At 41.4% G+C, this 17760-nt stretch overlaps 2 protein-coding genes across 5 annotated transcripts in view; both read right to left on the bottom strand.

Moving 5' to 3' along the window:
• C4BPA (complement component 4 binding protein alpha) overlaps positions 1-3094 on the bottom strand; it is a 41523-nt gene extending 38429 nt beyond the window's left edge. For 2 of the 4 annotated variants that reach the window (XM_070046303.1, XM_070046306.1), the window contains exon 1: positions 3014-3048. In XM_070046303.1, the coding sequence (XP_069902404.1) occupies positions 3014-3045 (32 nt within the window). In that variant the 5' untranslated portion in view covers positions 3046-3048. Of the gene's footprint in view, positions 1-3013 lie in introns of all 4 variants that reach the window. The other 2 variants (XM_070046304.1, XM_030872892.3) reach the window with 2 other exon arrangements.
• Positions 3095-7976: 4882 nt separating this feature from the next.
• Positions 7977-17760, bottom strand: C4BPB (complement component 4 binding protein beta). The gene is made up of 6 exons (XM_030872890.2): positions 17638-17760; positions 16911-17081; positions 14983-15159; positions 11120-11213; positions 9090-9213; positions 7977-8120 (listed from the first exon to the last, which is right to left on the bottom strand). Exons 1-6 carry the CDS (start codon positions 17693-17695, stop codon positions 7977-7979), a joined length of 768 nt encoding a protein of 255 aa, XP_030728750.1. The 5' UTR covers positions 17696-17760.

Genomic DNA, 17760 nt, shown 5'->3' with positions numbered 1-17760 from the left:
TATTTATCTCATAAGTGGAAGCTTGTATCTTTTGACCACATTCTTCCAATTCCTCCCCCCACCCCACCCCCACCCTCCACCTATGGTAACAACAAGTCTCTTTCTATAAATTTGTTCTGGGTTTTTTGTTGTTGTTGTTTGTTTGTTTTAGATTCCACATAGAAGCGTATCTTCTTTTCTTTTTCTGGAAATAACATTTAAGTTCTACTCTCCTAGCAAATTTCAATTGTACAATACAGTGTTATCACCATGTTTAACATTAAATCCTCAAATCTTCTTCATCTTATAGCTGAAAACTTATATCCCTTTACCAACCTCTCCAGGTTTCTCCCACCCCCCAGTTCCTGACAACCACTTCTTAGATTTCTTATTTAAGCAAAAACCAAACCAAAACAAAAACCCTTTTTCAAAATTTGTTATAATACGACTCAAGGTTCAGCTCAGTATTTCCAACTGCTTCATTTGTATCTCCCAGGCACCTTGAATCCAACATATCCCAAACTAAACACACTATCTTCCTTTCAACACTGCTTCACCTTTGCTTTCTGTCTCAGCCAAGGTAATAATCACCATCCAGTCTCCCAGACTAGAAACCTGAATCATCCTAGCCTCCTCTCGCTTGCCACCTTTCCATATTCAGAGTCACCGAGTCTTGTCCCATTGGCTTTAGCAACACGAGAATCTGTCATTCTCTCTTATACCCACTTCCATAGTCCTGGTTTATGTTCTCCTAGTTCCCTTCACCCCAGCCTCCACCACAGCAAAAGCCTTCAACAACTGTAAGCCACCTTCCATGTTGATGCAGTTATATTCCTAAAAAGCAATTTACTTAAAAATATCCATGGTCCCCAATTCTCTAGGTCCCCACAACTCTCCCAACTCTCCCTCTACTTCTGCTCACTTAAAACATTGTGCTTCAACCACATGTAAGTGCTTACCTTTCCCAAAACATATCCTGGAACTTTCTAAACACCTTCAAACATTATCGTATGATGTCTCTTGTGCATGAATACTCTTACCTCCAGCCTCCCCGTGATGCACTATCCAGATCAAATGCCACCTCCTTGGTGAAGAACTGCCCAACCCTCTCCTCAGGAAATATCAGTCTCTGCTATGCTTCCCTAATACTTTGCTGATACCTTCATTGTAACACCACACTGTATTGTAACTATTCACTTTTGCCTCTTGCAGTAGATTATAGGTCCCTTGGAGACAAAGAAGGTGTTTATTCAGCCTTCCACTTTCTAACCCAATATTAACTGGCATAATAATAGTTATCCAATAAACGTGAAATAAATGAAATTTAATTTTGTTTTATCTTCAGAGTGAGAATGAATAAATGAAATTTAATTTTGTTTTACCTTCAGAGTGAGAATGACTAAATACCTACTGAGGACCAAATGAAATAATATGTAGGAAGTGCTTTATAAATTTTGAAGAGATGATTCAGTGATTCGACTTCCCTTACTAGTTCTCAGGATGTGCAGTGGCTCAGTGGGCCAGGTGTAGCATTTACAATTCATCATCACGACCCACTGTGGTCCTTCAGCAGAGCCTGCATAGGACTCAGCAAACCACAGAGTATGGAGATGGAGCCTAGGACTTGTGAGCTGAGGAGACCTGAATTTGAGTCCCAGCAATACCAGTCAATTTCTATGACCTTGAAGAAGCTACGTCAGCTCCTCAGATCTCAGTTTCTCACCCTTAAAATGATGACATTAAACTTGGATTATCTTTCTATTCCCTACAAACCCTAGAATTCTGTAATTGCCCACTGAAAATCTAAGACTTCCCTAGCAAATGCCCTCTTATTTCAATGACATCATCACCTTTTAAATTCATATAGAAATGAAACCAGCTCAAGAACTATAGTCACCATGGAGGGTCTCTTATGAAAAATACCATTGGCACTTGCCGAGGCAGTACAATTTGAGGGGCTCTGGGAAAATCCTCAGCCTCCAAATTCCTCCTCCCATTAGAGATTACTTTTTAAGTTAATGTATTTATTTTATCTAAACTCCCTTTTTAAAAATTCAGATACCTCTGGAAAGAATTAATTTTTCTCCAATCTCAGATGGAGTGTCTCCTGACTTACACCTGCACTCTCAATCACATAACTTTCAGACTCCAGAAAGAACTTGCTTCCACAAAATTCTCTTCTTTCCTAGAATTTCTTTATCTCTCTATCAGCTCCTTCCTTCTGTACCCATATTATATTCAAATGTATCTCTACACTTAATACAAAACTTCTTTGATGCTTCTTCCTCTTCTGGGCACTCTACTTTGTATTCTCCTTTAGTACTACATTTAGGGACAGAACAGGAGTCAGCAAAGAGAAGGGTGGTTGAAGAATTAAAACTAAAACCAGAGAAGTACTACGTCTTGCTCAACCAAGGGAGAAGGGAATTTCAAGAAGTGAAGTTAATCAACATTGCCAGATTCAAAAAGTGAGGGAGAGAAAGGAGATGAGGGCAATAAAGGCTTCTAGCTTCAGAAACTAACTGGAGGCTGACCAATATCCTCCTTGTGATTAAATCTAAAGGTCTTTGCTATCAGTGGTGGAGGAGATGTAGAGGGGTTAATAAAATCTCTAAAGGAAATTGCACCAATTTTCAGAATGTAGACTCTGAAAACCAGGTCTCCTGTGACTTCCTTTGGGACATCTGGCTTACATCCTGCCTCAGCTGCCCTACGTGGAGAGGTAGTAAAGGATTAACAAACAAACACACTCAACTTTTAGAGGCAATAATAAGAGCAACTTCTTACTTCTTTTTTGCTTCAGTGTATTTTATTAGCATGCATTATTATTCCCCTATTTATAATAGAAAATTGAGGCTCAGTAGGGGTTAAAAGTACTTTCCAAGTCACACTGTCCCCTAATGCAGTATCCCTGAAAAGATTTCTGTTGAAAACACCCCCAAGTTTGGTCTCTGCATTATCCTTCTAATCCTGTATTCCTTAAAGGGCCAAACTACCAGCCTTTCCCCCAAGGTGCCCTGGATACTCCACTGACCTGCAGGTAGCCGAGGAAGAAGACTCTGTCATCGTGCCTTGGGTAGTGTGTAAGTGAGGAAAACTGCTTTGTTCTGTAATAGGCTTAGTTCCTCCCCAGATAAGAGTTTACCAGAGCACCCTGAAGCTGGCTAGTAATTGCTCCACCAAAAAGTCCCTGAATTCAAGCCATGTGGTTGGCTGTTCAGGGATGGCCAAATATAAATGGATGGGCAGAGACTCCCTACTGGCTCAGTGAATGATTAACAGCATAAGTAAAGCAACCGTGTTTATCTAATCACCTTCCTCTTCACTAGCCCTCTTTCTTGATAACATGTCGCAATTGTTTACTTTCTCCTGTGCCAACCATTTCCCCTAAGTGGAAAGGTAATATAAATTTGACGCCAGAATTCTTTTTTTTCTTTTTATAAACAAAAGAGGGTTATACAAGATGCAAACCAGCTAGCCTGGAAACCTTAGATACTGCAGGGTTCAGACTAGGTCCACAAAAATGATCCACTTTCTGTGATTCTAGGTCCAGCAGGCTTTCCTTGGGTTCAGGGACAGATGACCTTCCCCTGTACTGGTCTCCATCCCACTCCAAGAAAGTACAGAGGGTGAAGAGTTCCGGCAATAGGCTGAGATGCTTGGCACATGATCAGTACTCCAGAAATACACGACCTCTAGAAGTTGGTCTATCACTGAGTGTTCCTCAGAAGGATGCAACAAAGGGCCAGCCATGTTTGTTATCACATGTGGTCCTAAGAAGGACCACAAACCCTGACATTATCCAATTAAGCTCTTAATCCTCAGGATTAAGGTTTGTATGTTCAGGGGACTGCTACTAAAGAGCAATTCTTCCTGACCACTTCACCTTTTCTGTAATAAACACCAAAAGTCCTATAAAGTCTTCAGAAAAGGAGTTGAACCACAGCAGAAGATTTGACAAAAGACAGGAGATTTGAGCAGGGCTTTGAATGACAAGTGGAAATTATTAGATGAAAATAAGAAAGATACTAGAGGTAAAGAGAACATAGACCAGGAATTCCCTGATGGTCCAGAGGTTAGGACTCGGTGCTTTCACTGCTGGGCCCAGGTTTGAGCTCCGGTCGGAGAACTAAGATCCTGCAAGCCATGTGGCAGGGCCAAAAGAAAAAAGAGAGAGAGAAGCGTTTAAGCATGGACCAAGTCACAAAGGGGAGGCTGATTTGCTGATTTTTGATTTGACAAGAATGAGTATAAAAGAGGATACAAAACTATGCAGTCTTGAGAACGAAGTTGGAGGAAATATAACCTTTAAAGCTGGGTCTTCAAATACCATTTCTCAATCAGCTGGAATCCTTTTCTTTACTTGCCATAGTGACTATTCCAGATTTTTCTCTCCAGGTCACCAAATTGTCTTACTCTCAGCAGATGATCTTGCCTCCTACTTTACTAAGAAATCATTCCACGTTAGCTTCTATCTGCCTCAGATTGTCTTCCCTCTTCACTCCTGTTTCAGAAGAGGTTTCTTTTCTTTCCTTCCTTATTTTCAATGTATCTTCCATCCTGAAATGTTCCCTCAGTCTTGCCAAAACTTCAAATTCAAGTTTTCTTCTGTTGTGAGATGTTGAACGGCTCAAAAGAATCTCCTATGTTTCCTGCCTACTTTTTCTCTATAATCACTCCCCACCCCTCCCATTGTGGTCTTCAATCTGGCTTCCTCCCACCTTTACTGACATACCTCTGTGAGGTGCGCCCTTGTCTCCAAATCAACAATTTCTTTAACTCAACACTTATGACTTCTCGGCAGCCTCTAATGCTGCAGATCATCTCTTTTCTGAAACTCTCTTCTCCTTTGGCTCCCATTACCCTAAACATTCCTGATTTTCCTATCTTACTAACTGCTCTTTTTTCATTGTTATTACCTGTCTTCCTACTTTTCAACCCTAAATATAGATAAATCCCAAGTCCTTCCTTTTAAAAATGTTTCTCTTTACATCTATCTTACCTGGTCTCGTGGCTTTAACTATTCCCTATAAGAGGGCTACCCCATAACTACATCTTTATCTCTCATTACTCTCCTAAACTCAGGCTTACATTTTTCATTGCACCTTTATACTCAACAAAGGACAACTTCTCATTTCCTGCCCAGAAACTTTACCTTCTGACCCCAAGATTAATCCAGGCTTCCTGGAATGGAATTTCAGCCTCACCTTTAAACACTTCATCTCCCTCATCCTCCAACGTTCAATCAGTCAACAAGATGTTTTGATCTTGCAATGTCTCTCAAATCTGCTGTCTCTTTTCTATTTCTAATGTCATCAAACCAGTTCAGGTCATCATTGTCTCTCGGGTGGATCTATTGCTATAGATCTTTCATTGGTTTCTCTGTCTCAGTTCTTTTCCGACTACACCTGTCCTACATACTGTTGTGAGAGAAATCTATGTTCTGTCCTTATCACTTCCTTGCTTGAAAGTTTTCCATCTCTACTCACTGCCTACAAAATAAAGCTTAAATTCTCTAACTTGCCCTTTAAAAGCCTCCATAAACTGGCCTTTTTTTTTAACATCTTTATTGGAGTATAATTGCTTTACAGTGGTGTGTTAGTTTCTGCTTTATAACAAAGTGAATCAGTTATACATATATATGTTCCCATATCTCTTCCCTCTTGCGTCTCCCTCCCTTCCACCCTCCCTAACACACCCCTCTAGGTGGTCACAAACCCCCGAGCTGATCTCCCTGTGCTATGCGGCTGCTTCCCACTAGTTATCTATTTTACGTTTGGTAGTGTATATATGTCCATGCCACTCTATCACTATGAATGAAATTTTGGTCAATTTAGATTAATCGTAGGAGTAGGAGTAACCATTTACTTGGTTAAAAAGCTTATGACTCTCATTTGCAACAATGTGGTTGGACCTATAGGGTATTATGCTTAGTGAAATAAGTCAGGCAGAGAAAGAAAAATACTCTATGTTATCCCTTGTATGTGGAACCTAAAAAAATAAAATAAATGAATGAATATAACAAAACAGAAACAGACTCACAGATATAGAGAACAAACTAGTGGCTACCAGTGGGGAGACGGAAGCAGGAAGAGGCAAGATAGGGGTAGTAGATTAAGAAGTACAAAATACTATGTATAAAATATTTAAGCAATAAGGATATATTGTACAGAGCGTGGAAATATAGCCATTATTTTTTTGTAACTTTAAATGGAATATAATCTATTAACAATTGAATCACCATGTTGTACACCTGAAATTAATATAATATTGTGAATCAACTCTACTTCAATTAAAAAAAAAAAGCTTATGACTCTTTACTACATTTCTCAAATCTTCTTTCCACTTGGAATATCCTTCTCCCTAATCTTTGTCTCTAAATCGTAATCACTTTCAAGGACCCAAAAAACCGTGCCGTTTGGGCTTCCCTGGTGGCGCAGTGGTTGAGAGTCCGCCTGCCGATGCAGGGGACACAGGTTCGTGCCCCGGTCCGGGAAGATCCCACATGCCGCGGAGCGGCTGGGCCCGTGAGCCATGGCTGCTGAGCCTGCGCGTCCAGAGCCTGTGCTCCACAAGGGGAGAGGCCACAGCAGTGAGAGGCCCGTGTACCGCAAAAAAAAAAAAAAAAAAAAAAATACTGTGCCATCTACCTTGACCATTTTCCTGCCTCGTCCTCCTCTTAAGACAGAAGTCAGCCTCCTCCCATGCAAGCGCCCATAGCAGTTTTCATGAGAGGGGTTTGCTTCATTCTAAACACACTGAATTAATGATATGTATATATGTGTCTATTAACAGACTATAGGCTACCCGAGAGGCTGTTTCTTGTTCTCCCTCATAACTTCCCCTAGAGATTTTCCATTATTTCAGGCTCTTTTCTGTATTTTGTTTGTATTTTACCAAGAGTTCCTATGCATTTGGAGTAGAGGTCAGAGTCAGAGATGGGAGAAGCTTGTCATACCAGATCAGTATAAAATCTTGACAAGAAAACCTAAGGATTCTTATTTCTTTCGTCCTCTGAAAAAAGAATAAGAAAATATATTCAGGGCTTCCCTGGTGGCACAGTGGTTGAGAGTCCACCTGCCGATGCAGGGGACGCGGGTTCGTGCCCCAGTCCGGGAGGATCCCACATGTCGCGGAGCGGCAGGGCCCGTGAGCCATGGCCGCTGAGCCTGCGCGTCCGGAGCCTGTGCTCCGCAACGGGAGAGGCCACAACAGTGAGAGGCCCGCGTACCGCAAAAAAAAAAAGGAAAAAAAAGAAAATATATTCATATGTGTTGCAACATCTCAAATTGAGGGCTAAGTTTCATCCAAAAGGCAGTGAGCAATATTACCACAGAAGGTTTGGAAACCTGGTTTTATAAACAGGATGTCTGGGAGATCCAGGCGAGAGTTTGGGTTCTAACTCTACTTTTGTCTCCATAAGTCATTTTAAGGCTATAGCTGTTCTGAGCCTATTTTCCCAAAATGAGACATTAATTTTTGCCTCATAAGTTTTGGTTAATTGGGGGTTAATTTTTGTTAATAATTTGCATCTCATATTAAAAAATGAAACAGTAATTCCCTGGCAGTCCAGTGGTTAGTACTCCACGCTTTCACTGCCAAGGGCCCAGGTTCAATCCCTGATGGGGGAACTAAGATTCCCCCAACCCGTGCGGCACTGCCAAAAAAAGAAAAGAGAAAAAAAATAAGGCATGTACCTTAGCTGTGATCTGAGCTTCCCATTCTCTTTCAGACAGGAAATTAAACCTTTCCCTTCCCATTAATGCGTTTCTAATTCTGGTCTTAGACAATCACCACACTTGATCATTCTACATCCAACACACACGCACACACACACACACACACACACAGACACACCCCATGCGTCATGCAACTGCAGCTGGTTACTATGAAGTTGCATTTCGGCCCAAAGAAAGAAAAATCTGAAACCAATTTCAGAGCCAAGAGGAAATTTTATTCATAGGAGTATTTCTATTACTCAGTCTGCTCAGACAATGTCAGGGCAACATTTTTGTCTTCAACTCAGCTTTCCTTATTTCCAGAGAAAATTTTTCTTTCTCCATCGTTAAGCCACTTTTCTTTAATCTTTGTGTAAAGTCCACTATGGCTTTGCAAAGTTCCTTACTCTCCTGAAAGGCAAGCTGAAGAAAGAACATTTTTTGAAGTTAACAATTTAAGAACTGAGACTCAGCTCTACACTCGGAAGCTAATGAGTAGTGCTTAGGTGCCCAAATGGGGGCTCAGAACAAGGCTAGCTTCAGTACAGATCTGGGTCTTCAACATGATGAATCATATAAATTTGCAGGTTGGTTGGGGGCTGCCTAGGGCCCCTTTCAGGATGTTGCCAAGTGTCCCTCTCTTCTCCCTGGGGTACAGAGATATATATAAAATCTTGCAACTTGGTGTGTCTTGGGGGAAGTTATCACTGCCTGCCCCTGAGGTACTTTTTTATTTTCTGAAAATAAAATTTAGTGGCTTAAATCTACTTGTCATCCCAGTAATAAATATAGACTAAGAGAGGAGTCTCAATGAAAATGGATCTGTTCAGCATTTTTGTGATTTTTTTTTTTGAAGTCTAGAAAAATTTGAGACTTTTTGCAGCAATACTTCCAAGTCTAAGACATAAGTTTATGTAACTTGCTCTTTATTTATTTTGTTTTTTGCGGTACGCAGGCCTCTCACTGTTGTGGCCTCTCCCATTGCAGAGCACAGGCTCCGGACGCGTAGGCTCAGCGGCCATGGCTCACAGGCCCAGCCGCTCCGCGGCATGTGGGATCTTCCCGGACCAGGGCACGAACCCATGTCCCCTGCTTTGGCAGGCGGACTCTCAACCACTGCGCCACCAGGGAAGCCCTACCTTGCTCTTTAAAGCACATGAGACAACAACCCCTATCAAAAGGGCCTCATGAGGTATTAACGATGGTGGAGAATGGAAATTCATATACAAAAACATGAGTTATTAGTTTATAGGCCCCACTCTACAATCAGGCCGAGACCAATCCATTCAAAGACATTCCAAATAGAACAGCTATTTATTGAGCATATGCCAAGAGCGACACCAGGCCCTGGAGGCACAGCTGTGAATAAGACAGAAAAGAGCCCACTCTTACCAGTGCCTTCTCCAACTCCAACTCAGCTGGTTTGGGAGCTTCTCGGATCAACTCACAGACCGGAAGGGTACTGCTCCACTCCCCATCAATGCACTGTTGCTGGGGTGTGCCCACCAGGTAGTACCTGGACGCAAGTAAGAATGGCAACAACGTTTACACTTCCACTTCTTGAACTGGGCAACTAAAGCTGGTTTTATGTAACAGTGTTTCAGTATTTCACACTGTAATAGAATCTACTTTTCTGCCCCAGAGCCCTAATGCATGCTTAAGTTATCTCAATATTACAAAGCAGTCATAAAGTAAAATCATTCTCCTGGGGGCGGAGAGGACCCAAGTGATGAGTCAGACTGTAAGACATGGAGGAGTGAAAAATTCTAAATATGTGTTTTTACACACACAGTGTTTGGGTGGGAAGGGTGAGGGAGGAACCTCTTCATTGTTCAGTACTTTAAAAAGGCATCTGTCGGGCTTCCCTGGTGGCGCAGTGGTTGGGAGTCCACCTGCCGATGCAGGGGAGACAGGTTCGTGCCCCGGTCCAGGAAGATCCCACATGCCGCGGAGCGGCTGGGCCCGTGAGCCATGGCCGCTAAGCCTGCGCGTCCGGAGCCTGTGCTCCGCAACGGGAGGGGCCACAACAGTGAGAGGACCGCGTACCGCAAAAAAAAAAAAAAAGCATCTGTCATCTATGCTCTAAAAAGGAGTAGAAAGCTAGAGACAGCCTTGAAATAAATCTTGGGGAACTGCTTAAAAGGAGCCTCAGCTCTGAATCAGAAAAACATGAGAGTTGATGGCAAAATGCATTGGAGGTAAATAATGAGATTGAAATGCCAGTGAGGTCACATGACTCTGGGTTAATAAGATCGAGGCCAGGAAAAGAAAATGTTAGGAGATCTGTAAGCAGGTGACCAGGCAGTCTAAGTTAAGGTTAGACTTTAATTACTATGTCCTAAGACTCTCTATTCTAAATAATTCTATTTCTGTACTTCCATATATTCTGTGGGGTTTTTTTGACTTTTTGTTCTGGGACTGAGACTGTTTAGAAAAACATTTTTTTTTGGGGGGGGTGGCTGCATTGGGTCTTTTGCTGTGCACAGGCTTTCTCTAGTCGCAGCGAGCAGGGGCTACTCTTCGTTGCGGTGTGTGGGCTTCTCATCACAGTGGCTTCTCTCATTGCAGAGCACAGGCTCTAGATGCACGGGCTTTGGTAGTTGTGGCACATGGGCTCAGTAGTTGTGGCACACAAGTTCTAGAGCGCAGGCTCAGTAGTTGTAGCGCACAGGCTTAGTTGCTCTGCGGCATGTGGGATCTTCCTGGGCCAGGGCTCGAACCCATGTCCCCTTTATTGGCAGGTGGATTCTTAATCACTGCACCACCAGGGAAGCCCCAGAAAAACATACATTTTAAATATTTTATCTTGTCTTAGCTAAGAGAAAAAAGAGTGATACTTCTATTAGGATAAACAGGAGAATCAGTCTGTCTTCTAGGGCTTGGGGAGAGCTGGCAGTGGGCTAAAGCAGCTCTCAAAATCAGAATGTGTAGGACTTCCCTGGTGTCACAGTAGTTAAGAATCCACCTGCCAATGCAGGGGACACGGGTTCGAGCCCTGGTCCGAGAAGATCCCACATGCTGCGGAGCAACGAAGCCCATGAGCCACAACTACTGTGCCTGCGCTCTAGAGCCTGCGAGCCACAACTACTGAGCCCACGTGCCACAACTACTGAAGCCCGCGGGCCTAGAGCCTGGGCTCAGCAACAAGAGAAGCCACCGCAACGAGAAGCCCACGTACTGCAATAAAGAGTAACCCCCGCTCTCTGCAACTAGAGACAGCCCACGCACAGCAACAAAGACACAACGCAGCCAAAAATAAATTAATTAATTTAAAAAAATGTTTAAAAATCAATTCAAAAAAATATATATCAGAATGTGCTAAGTAATCAGGGGACTAGGCGGAGATAGACTGGGTCTTTTCCAAAACAAGGCTACTAGTCAATGGGCAAGGTCTCATATTTAAAATGCTGCAATACACTTACCTCGCTTCACAGTAATAAGTAATGGTAGATCCCGAGTTGAAATCTGTTCCTTCAAAATAGCCATGAGTTGGATTCTCAGGAGGGCCACAGTCTCCTGAGAGACAGGAGTATAAGAATGACAGCTGTGAAGTCCAGTAATGCTCAATTAACAACGCCAGGGCCCTAAGTGCAACTGTGTAGTCCAGCGCCTGCCACCTTCACAAGCCCATGTGGGATCTGGGACATGTTCTCCATTCATTTCCTTCTGGTCAAATCATATTTATCCATGAGAAAGACTCCCTCCCCTGGCTCATTCTCTGAGTCATTAGTGATGTGAGAGTACTCTGTGATTGGCAGGAACTTGAGGAAAGGAAGGTTAAGTTGTAGAGATGCTAATTGTCAGTGTACAAGAAGGGAAAAATTAGGCTATAGGTAGAGATGGAAGAAGTAACTCCTGAAACAGTAAATAGCATGAGCTCAAATGGAGGTTTACTACCCCTGTGTGACAGTTGTACCATATGAGGGATTCAGCAAAAAACGGAGAACAGAGCTGCGAGGAAAGAGAATGAAGCTGTAAAATTATGGAAAGAGAGTCGGACAAGGTACTAGATGTTGTGAGTTTTGGTTTTGGCTCTTCCACTGACCAATGGCATGAAATAAGCCATTTTACCTTTCTCAGCTTCCTTCTTTTTTTAAAATTAATTAATTAATTAATTTTTCTTTTGGCTGCATTGGGTCTTCACTGCTGCATGCAGGCTTTTTCTAGTTGCAGCGAGCGGGGGCTACTCTTCACTGCAGTGCGCAGGCTTCTCACTGCAGTGGCTTCTGTTGTGGTGGAGCATGGGCTCTAGGCCCGCAGGCTTCAGTTGTTGTAGCACGTGGGCTCAGTGGTTGTGGCTCTTGGGCTTTAGAGAGCAGGCTCCGTTGTTATGGTGCATGGGCTTAGTTGCTCCGCGGCATGTGGGATCTCCCTGGACGAGGGCTCGAACCCATGTCCCCTGCACTGGCGGGTGGATTCTTAACCACTGCGCCACCAGGGAAGTCCTCAGCTTCCTTCTTAATCTATAAGATGAGCAGGCTAAATAATATTATCCCTAAGGTCCCTTCCAGCTCTGAGGTTATGAGTCTAAACTTGTCGATCAAGATTAACAGCTGGGCTTCCCTGGTGGCCCAGTGGTTGAGAGTCCACCTGCCGATGCAGGGGACACGGGTTCATGCCCTGGTCCGGGAAGATCCCACATGCCGCGGAGCGGCTGGGCCCGTGAGCCATGGCCGCTGAGCCTGCGCGTCCGGAGCCTGTACTCCGCAACGGGAGAGGCCACAACAGTGAGAGGCCCGTGTACCACACACAAAAAAAAGATTAACAGCTAAATTAAGAATAATTATGTATTTACTGAAACACAAAGTCTTCAAAACAAATAGATAACTAAAACAGCAAAGCATAAAAGAGCATGTATAATATAATACTATTTTTGTAAAACACAGGCACATACCAACATATATGAACAGAAAAAAAAAAGTCTGAAAATTATATACCGAAGTACTCTGTTATCTCTGGGTGGTAGGTTTGTAGGTAATTAAATGTTTTCTTCTTTTATTTTCTGTATTTTTCCACAACAGAGATGTATTACTTGAGCGGTTAATAAATAACTTTTAAAAGATCAAAACCTGAGTTCAAAAGCTGTGTGGAAGAAAGGAAAAAGAATTTCAATGAGTTGATTAAGGAACTCCAGTGTCCCAAATGGACACCTCACCAAAGATATACAGATGGCATATGAAAAGATGCTCTACATCATATGTCATCAGCAAAATGCAAATTAAAACAACAGTGAGATACTATTACACATCTATTAGAATAGTCAGTCTCTGGAACACTGACACCACCAAATGCTGGGAAGGTTTTGGAACAGCAGTATTCATACATTGCTGGTGGGAATTCAAAATGGTAGAGCCCCTTTGGAAGACAGTTTGGTGGTTTCTCACAAAACTAAATATACTCTGACCACATGATCTAACTCCCAAAGAAGGTGAAAACTTACATCATAGAAAAAAACCCTTCACATGGATATTTTTAGCAGTTTTATTCATAATTATCAAAACTTGGAAGCAACCAAGATGTCCTTCAGAAAGTGAATGGATAAGTAAACTGTGGTACAGCCAGAAATGAAACATTATTCAGCACTAAAAAGAAATGAGCTAACAAGCCATGAAAAGACATGGAGAAACCATAAATGCATGTTACTAAGTGAAAGTAGACAAACTGAAAAGGCCACACAAGGTATGATTCTAATTGTATGACATTCTGGAAAAGGCAAAACTATGGAAACAATAAAAAGATCAGTGGTTGAGAGGGGTGGGGGAAGTAAAGTGATAAATAACAGAGCACAGAGGATTTTTAGGGTGGTGAGAATACTCTGTATGAGATTATAACGATGTACATATGTCATTATACATTGGTCCAAATCCATTGAATGTACAAAACCAAGAGTGAACTCTTAGGTAAACTATGGACTTTGAGTGATAATGATGTGTCAATGTAAGCCTATCAATTGTAACAAATGTACCACTCTTGTGAGTGACGTTGATAATGGGGGGGGGGCAGGGGGGAGGCTGTGCATATGTGGGAACAGGGGCAATAGGGGGAATCTCTGTATCTTCCTCTCAATTTTATTAGAAACGTAAAACTGCTCTAAAAATTAAAGTATTGAAATAAATAAATTTGCAATGTTAGATGTGTACCATTCCAAATGAGATTTTAAAATTAATTTTTTGTTTCCTATTTTTTAATTTAAAATTCTGGTTAGGAGTGCATTGTAATACCAAGTCTGCCCATCCAGGATCTTTTCTTTTAGTCATGTCTTATTTTATGTCCTTTGGTAAATTTTCCTATAGGTGTCATGAATGGAATTATTTTTACATTTCAATATCCATCTGATAACTATTACTAGAAAGTGAAAACTGTTGATTTTTCAATATTTATTTTGTATCCAAGAATGAAGTCTTTAGTAGAATTTCTTGGATTTTTCAGGTATATTTTGCAAATAATATCCTATGACTCACCAATCATTCTAGGACTCTATCCTATAGAAATAGTAGCATAGACATAAAGATGTATGTGTATAGACATATATATATATACAATAACATTCATTTCATCATTGTTTGTAATAGCAAAAATATGGAAGTATAATAAATGTTCATCAATATGAGAGATATGGAATAAATCATGGCATATCCACATGTAGTTAAAAAGCAGGAGGTAGAGCTATACATACCGATCTGAAAAAGATTCCCATGTATATTGTTATATGAAAAAAGAAGCTATTTAAAAAATATGTATAGCAAAGTCCCATCTTTGTAGGTATATATGTGTGTTGGTATGTGTGTGTGCATTTATTTAAAATATCTGTGTAAACATAATAAAAAGTCATTAAACACATCCAACTAATTACCTCTGAGAGCTATGAACTATAGTGATAAAAGGAGGTATTTTCAACTCTTATTCTATGTAATTTTGCAATGATGAGTTATGGTCTTTTTTCCCCCTTTTTTTGTTTATCTTTCAAAAAAAAAGTTATCACATAATCTTGAAATTTTAAAAAAATATAGTCGGATGTCCCAAACTACCCTAGTAGTACAGGAATCCTACTTGGCGGGGGGGGGGGGGGGGGGGGGGGGCGGGTGTTGTTTATTGTTTGGGTGCTGATCATTGCATTAGAATGCATTGCTTGTGTTGAGCTTGGCTCTTTCTTGGCTGCCTGCTAGATCCTAAACCCTTTCTAGATACAAAAAAGAGGACAGCGTTGTGGGCATGTGGTGAATGGCTAGACTTTTACTGGCGATCAGTATCTTTGGGATTTACCCTTTTTTTCTCTTATACTTACTGCTTTTGCAGACAGGAAAGGGAGGCACCCAGGTGTGGTTCTCTAGGCACCGGCTCCAATTGCTGCCCTTGAGGACGTAATGCTCATTGCATTTAAACGTGAGAGTGTCATTCACGTTCACAGGCTCCAAGGAACTAAACTCACCATTCACCAGCAAAGGGTCAGGACAGTGGCCCACTGAAGAAGAAAACAGGCAGAGATCTGAAAGGGCTAAGTGGAAACCTACCACAGCAAAGGCTAGACCTCCTCAGGCTTCATCAAGAAAATTGAAAATGAGAAAGTAAAACTGCACCTTTTAATATGGACTAGTACATGGTACGAAACCATATCAATGCAGAATGAGAAAAGACTGGGTTGCCCTTAACTGTGGTAGAAAATGTCTTGATCATGCACAAGAGTGACAACTGACATTTGAACTTACTAAAATTAAGCATGTAATTGGAAATTACCAATAGCATGTTCATCATTCTCTTATGTTAAGCATTGCTCAAAATTCTTGAGCCCATGTTCGAGGCAAATGTTTCCTTCCCTTTCATCCTGTCAAATACACACATTAGTCATCATTTTTTGCTTTGTTTTCTTTTGTTCTGCCCAGGTAGAAAAACAGGAGAATACAAAGGGATGTGAATTTGGTTGTATGAATAAAGGATAAATATACAGGTGTGCTTTAGGTATAAAGGAGAACTTTACACTCTAGGTTTAAAGGAGAACTAATCCAGCTATTCCTAAAAACAGTATTAATAAAGAGAATGTGGACTAATTATTCTCCATCTCTACAGACACCACAAATGAGTTTTATGAACCTGAACAAATCACTTAGATTTCTGTTATCACATTTGTAAATTGAGAACATAAATTTTCCCATTTCAAAAATTATATGATGGGGCTTCCCTGGTGGTGCAGTGGTTAGGAATCCACCTGTCAATGCAGGGGACACGGGTTCGAGCCCTGGTCCAGGAAGATTCCACGTGCTGCGGAGCAACTTAGCCCATGCGCCACAAGTACTGAGCATGCGCTCCAGAGCCGCGAGCCACAATTACTGAGCCCACATGCCACAACTACTGAGCCCACATGCCACAACTACTGAAGTCCGTGCGCCTAGAGCCTGTGCTCCACAACAGAAGCCTGCACACTACGACGAAGAGCAGCCCCCACTCATCACAACTAGAGAAAGCCCGCGTGCAGCAACGAAGACCCAATGCAGCCAAAAATAAAGTAAATAAAATAAATCTATAAAAAAAAAAAATTAGGGGGCTTCCCTGGTGGCGCAGTGGTTGAGAGTCCGCCTGCCAATGCAGGGGACACGGGTTCGTGCCCTGATCTGGCACGATCCCACATGCTGCAGAGCGGCTGGGCCCGTGAGCCATGGCCACTGAGCCTTCGCGTCCAGAGCCTGTGCTCCGCAACGGGAGAGGCCACAACAGTGAGAGGCCTGCGTACCGCAAAAAAAAATAAAAATAAAAAAATTATATGATGGATGAAATGAAATGATAAGATATATTTACTTCAAAATAATAATAATGCAAAGCAGAATTGTAGATTAAAAAAGTCATGTTGATCATACATATGAATTCATTTTACAGTTCTGTCTTTTGTATATATTTAAAATTTTTCATAACTTAAAAATTTTAAAGCAATATGATATTAAACAAATTACAGCCCCCCCCAAAAAAGTAGTTTTAATATGTAAAAGAAATCCTTTCCTTCTTTTAGGGATGATTGCGTCTACTAATTCAACTAAATTAATACTAAGAGCTGATTATGTACCTACTAAGAGAAGTTCCACAACTAGAGTGCTTTAAAAATGTATTACTAGAAGTTGAGAATTTTCTTTCTTATAAAGTCTTACCATGGGCTACTGGAGGTACGATATGAAAGAATACAGAGGGATGACAAGGTGAACAAAGTAGCAGAAAGATCAAACTTACAGCGGCACTCTGGAGCAGAGGCATTCCATCCCTTAGATGCATTACAAAAAAGGGTTTTCTCTCCTACCAGGTGGTAGCCATTGTTACATAAGTAAGTCCCCAGAATTTGTCCTTCTCCCTCCTTTGCAACAAATATGCTATTGTCCACCGGGGGAAGTTCTGGACAGATCTCTGTTGGAGGGGAAAAAAAAAAACGATTCGTTTGACATATCACGTGCCCTGAGGAAGCACTTACTAGATTCCCCATCCAAGTGTCTTTTGGCTTGATTATTAATTCTGATTCCTTGTACTCTTCCATGTCAATGTACATCCACATCCCTTCCTGCCCAAGGATTCCCAAAGTTTTGTTTTCAAAAGAATAACAGGAGTTTTACTCAAGTTCAGCCGTAAGTTATCCACTCCTAAAAAAAACAATCCCCTTTCCAAATAGTGGTCCTGGAGTTTATCATAAATAAGACCTCTCAAGATTTTGAAATTGGTACATTTTTTGTTCCCAGAACAGAACGGGAAAGTAGCAGACAATGACCCACTTCATAGAGCAAAATCATTAAATATTTACTATGCCCCTATTTAGTTCAGAGCATTAGGCCAAGTAATTTGAGATTTTTCAACGAAGGAAATATATTTTATAAACTTCAGTTTCATTAAAACCCCAGATAGAATGCCTCATAATCCACAAACTGATATCACATGCCTTACAAACTGAGGTTTAGAAAAGCATACGTACCATCTGAGGCAGAAATCAGCCACATATCCACAAGACAGCACATAAACCAGAAAAACATCTTGCGATCAAAATTGTTTGACCCGGGTTGGAAATAACCCAGCCTAAGATCCTGGTTTAGATCAA

The sequence above is a fragment of the Globicephala melas genome, chromosome 1 (assembly GCF_963455315.2).
Source record: "Globicephala melas chromosome 1, mGloMel1.2, whole genome shotgun sequence".
Taxonomy (NCBI): domain Eukaryota; kingdom Metazoa; phylum Chordata; class Mammalia; order Artiodactyla; family Delphinidae; genus Globicephala; species Globicephala melas.
This window is presented reverse-complemented; position numbering and strand designations above follow the sequence as displayed.

What these genes read in the sequence shown, in the direction of transcription:
- C4BPB (XM_030872890.2), bottom strand. Translation starts at nt 17,695, where the DNA reads ATGTTTTTCTGGTTTATGTGCTGTCTTGTGGATATGTGGCTGATTTCT. An exon ending in GCTGATTTCTGCCTCAGATG is followed by an intron (nt 17,082 to 17,637) that starts GTACGTATGCTT and finishes CCCCTCCAACAG; the next exon opens with AGATCTGTCCAGAACTTCCC. An exon ending in ACTTATTACTGTGAAGCGAG is followed by an intron (nt 9,214 to 11,119) that starts GTAAGTGTATTG and finishes ACTTGCGTCCAG; the next exon opens with GTACTACCTGGTGGGCACAC.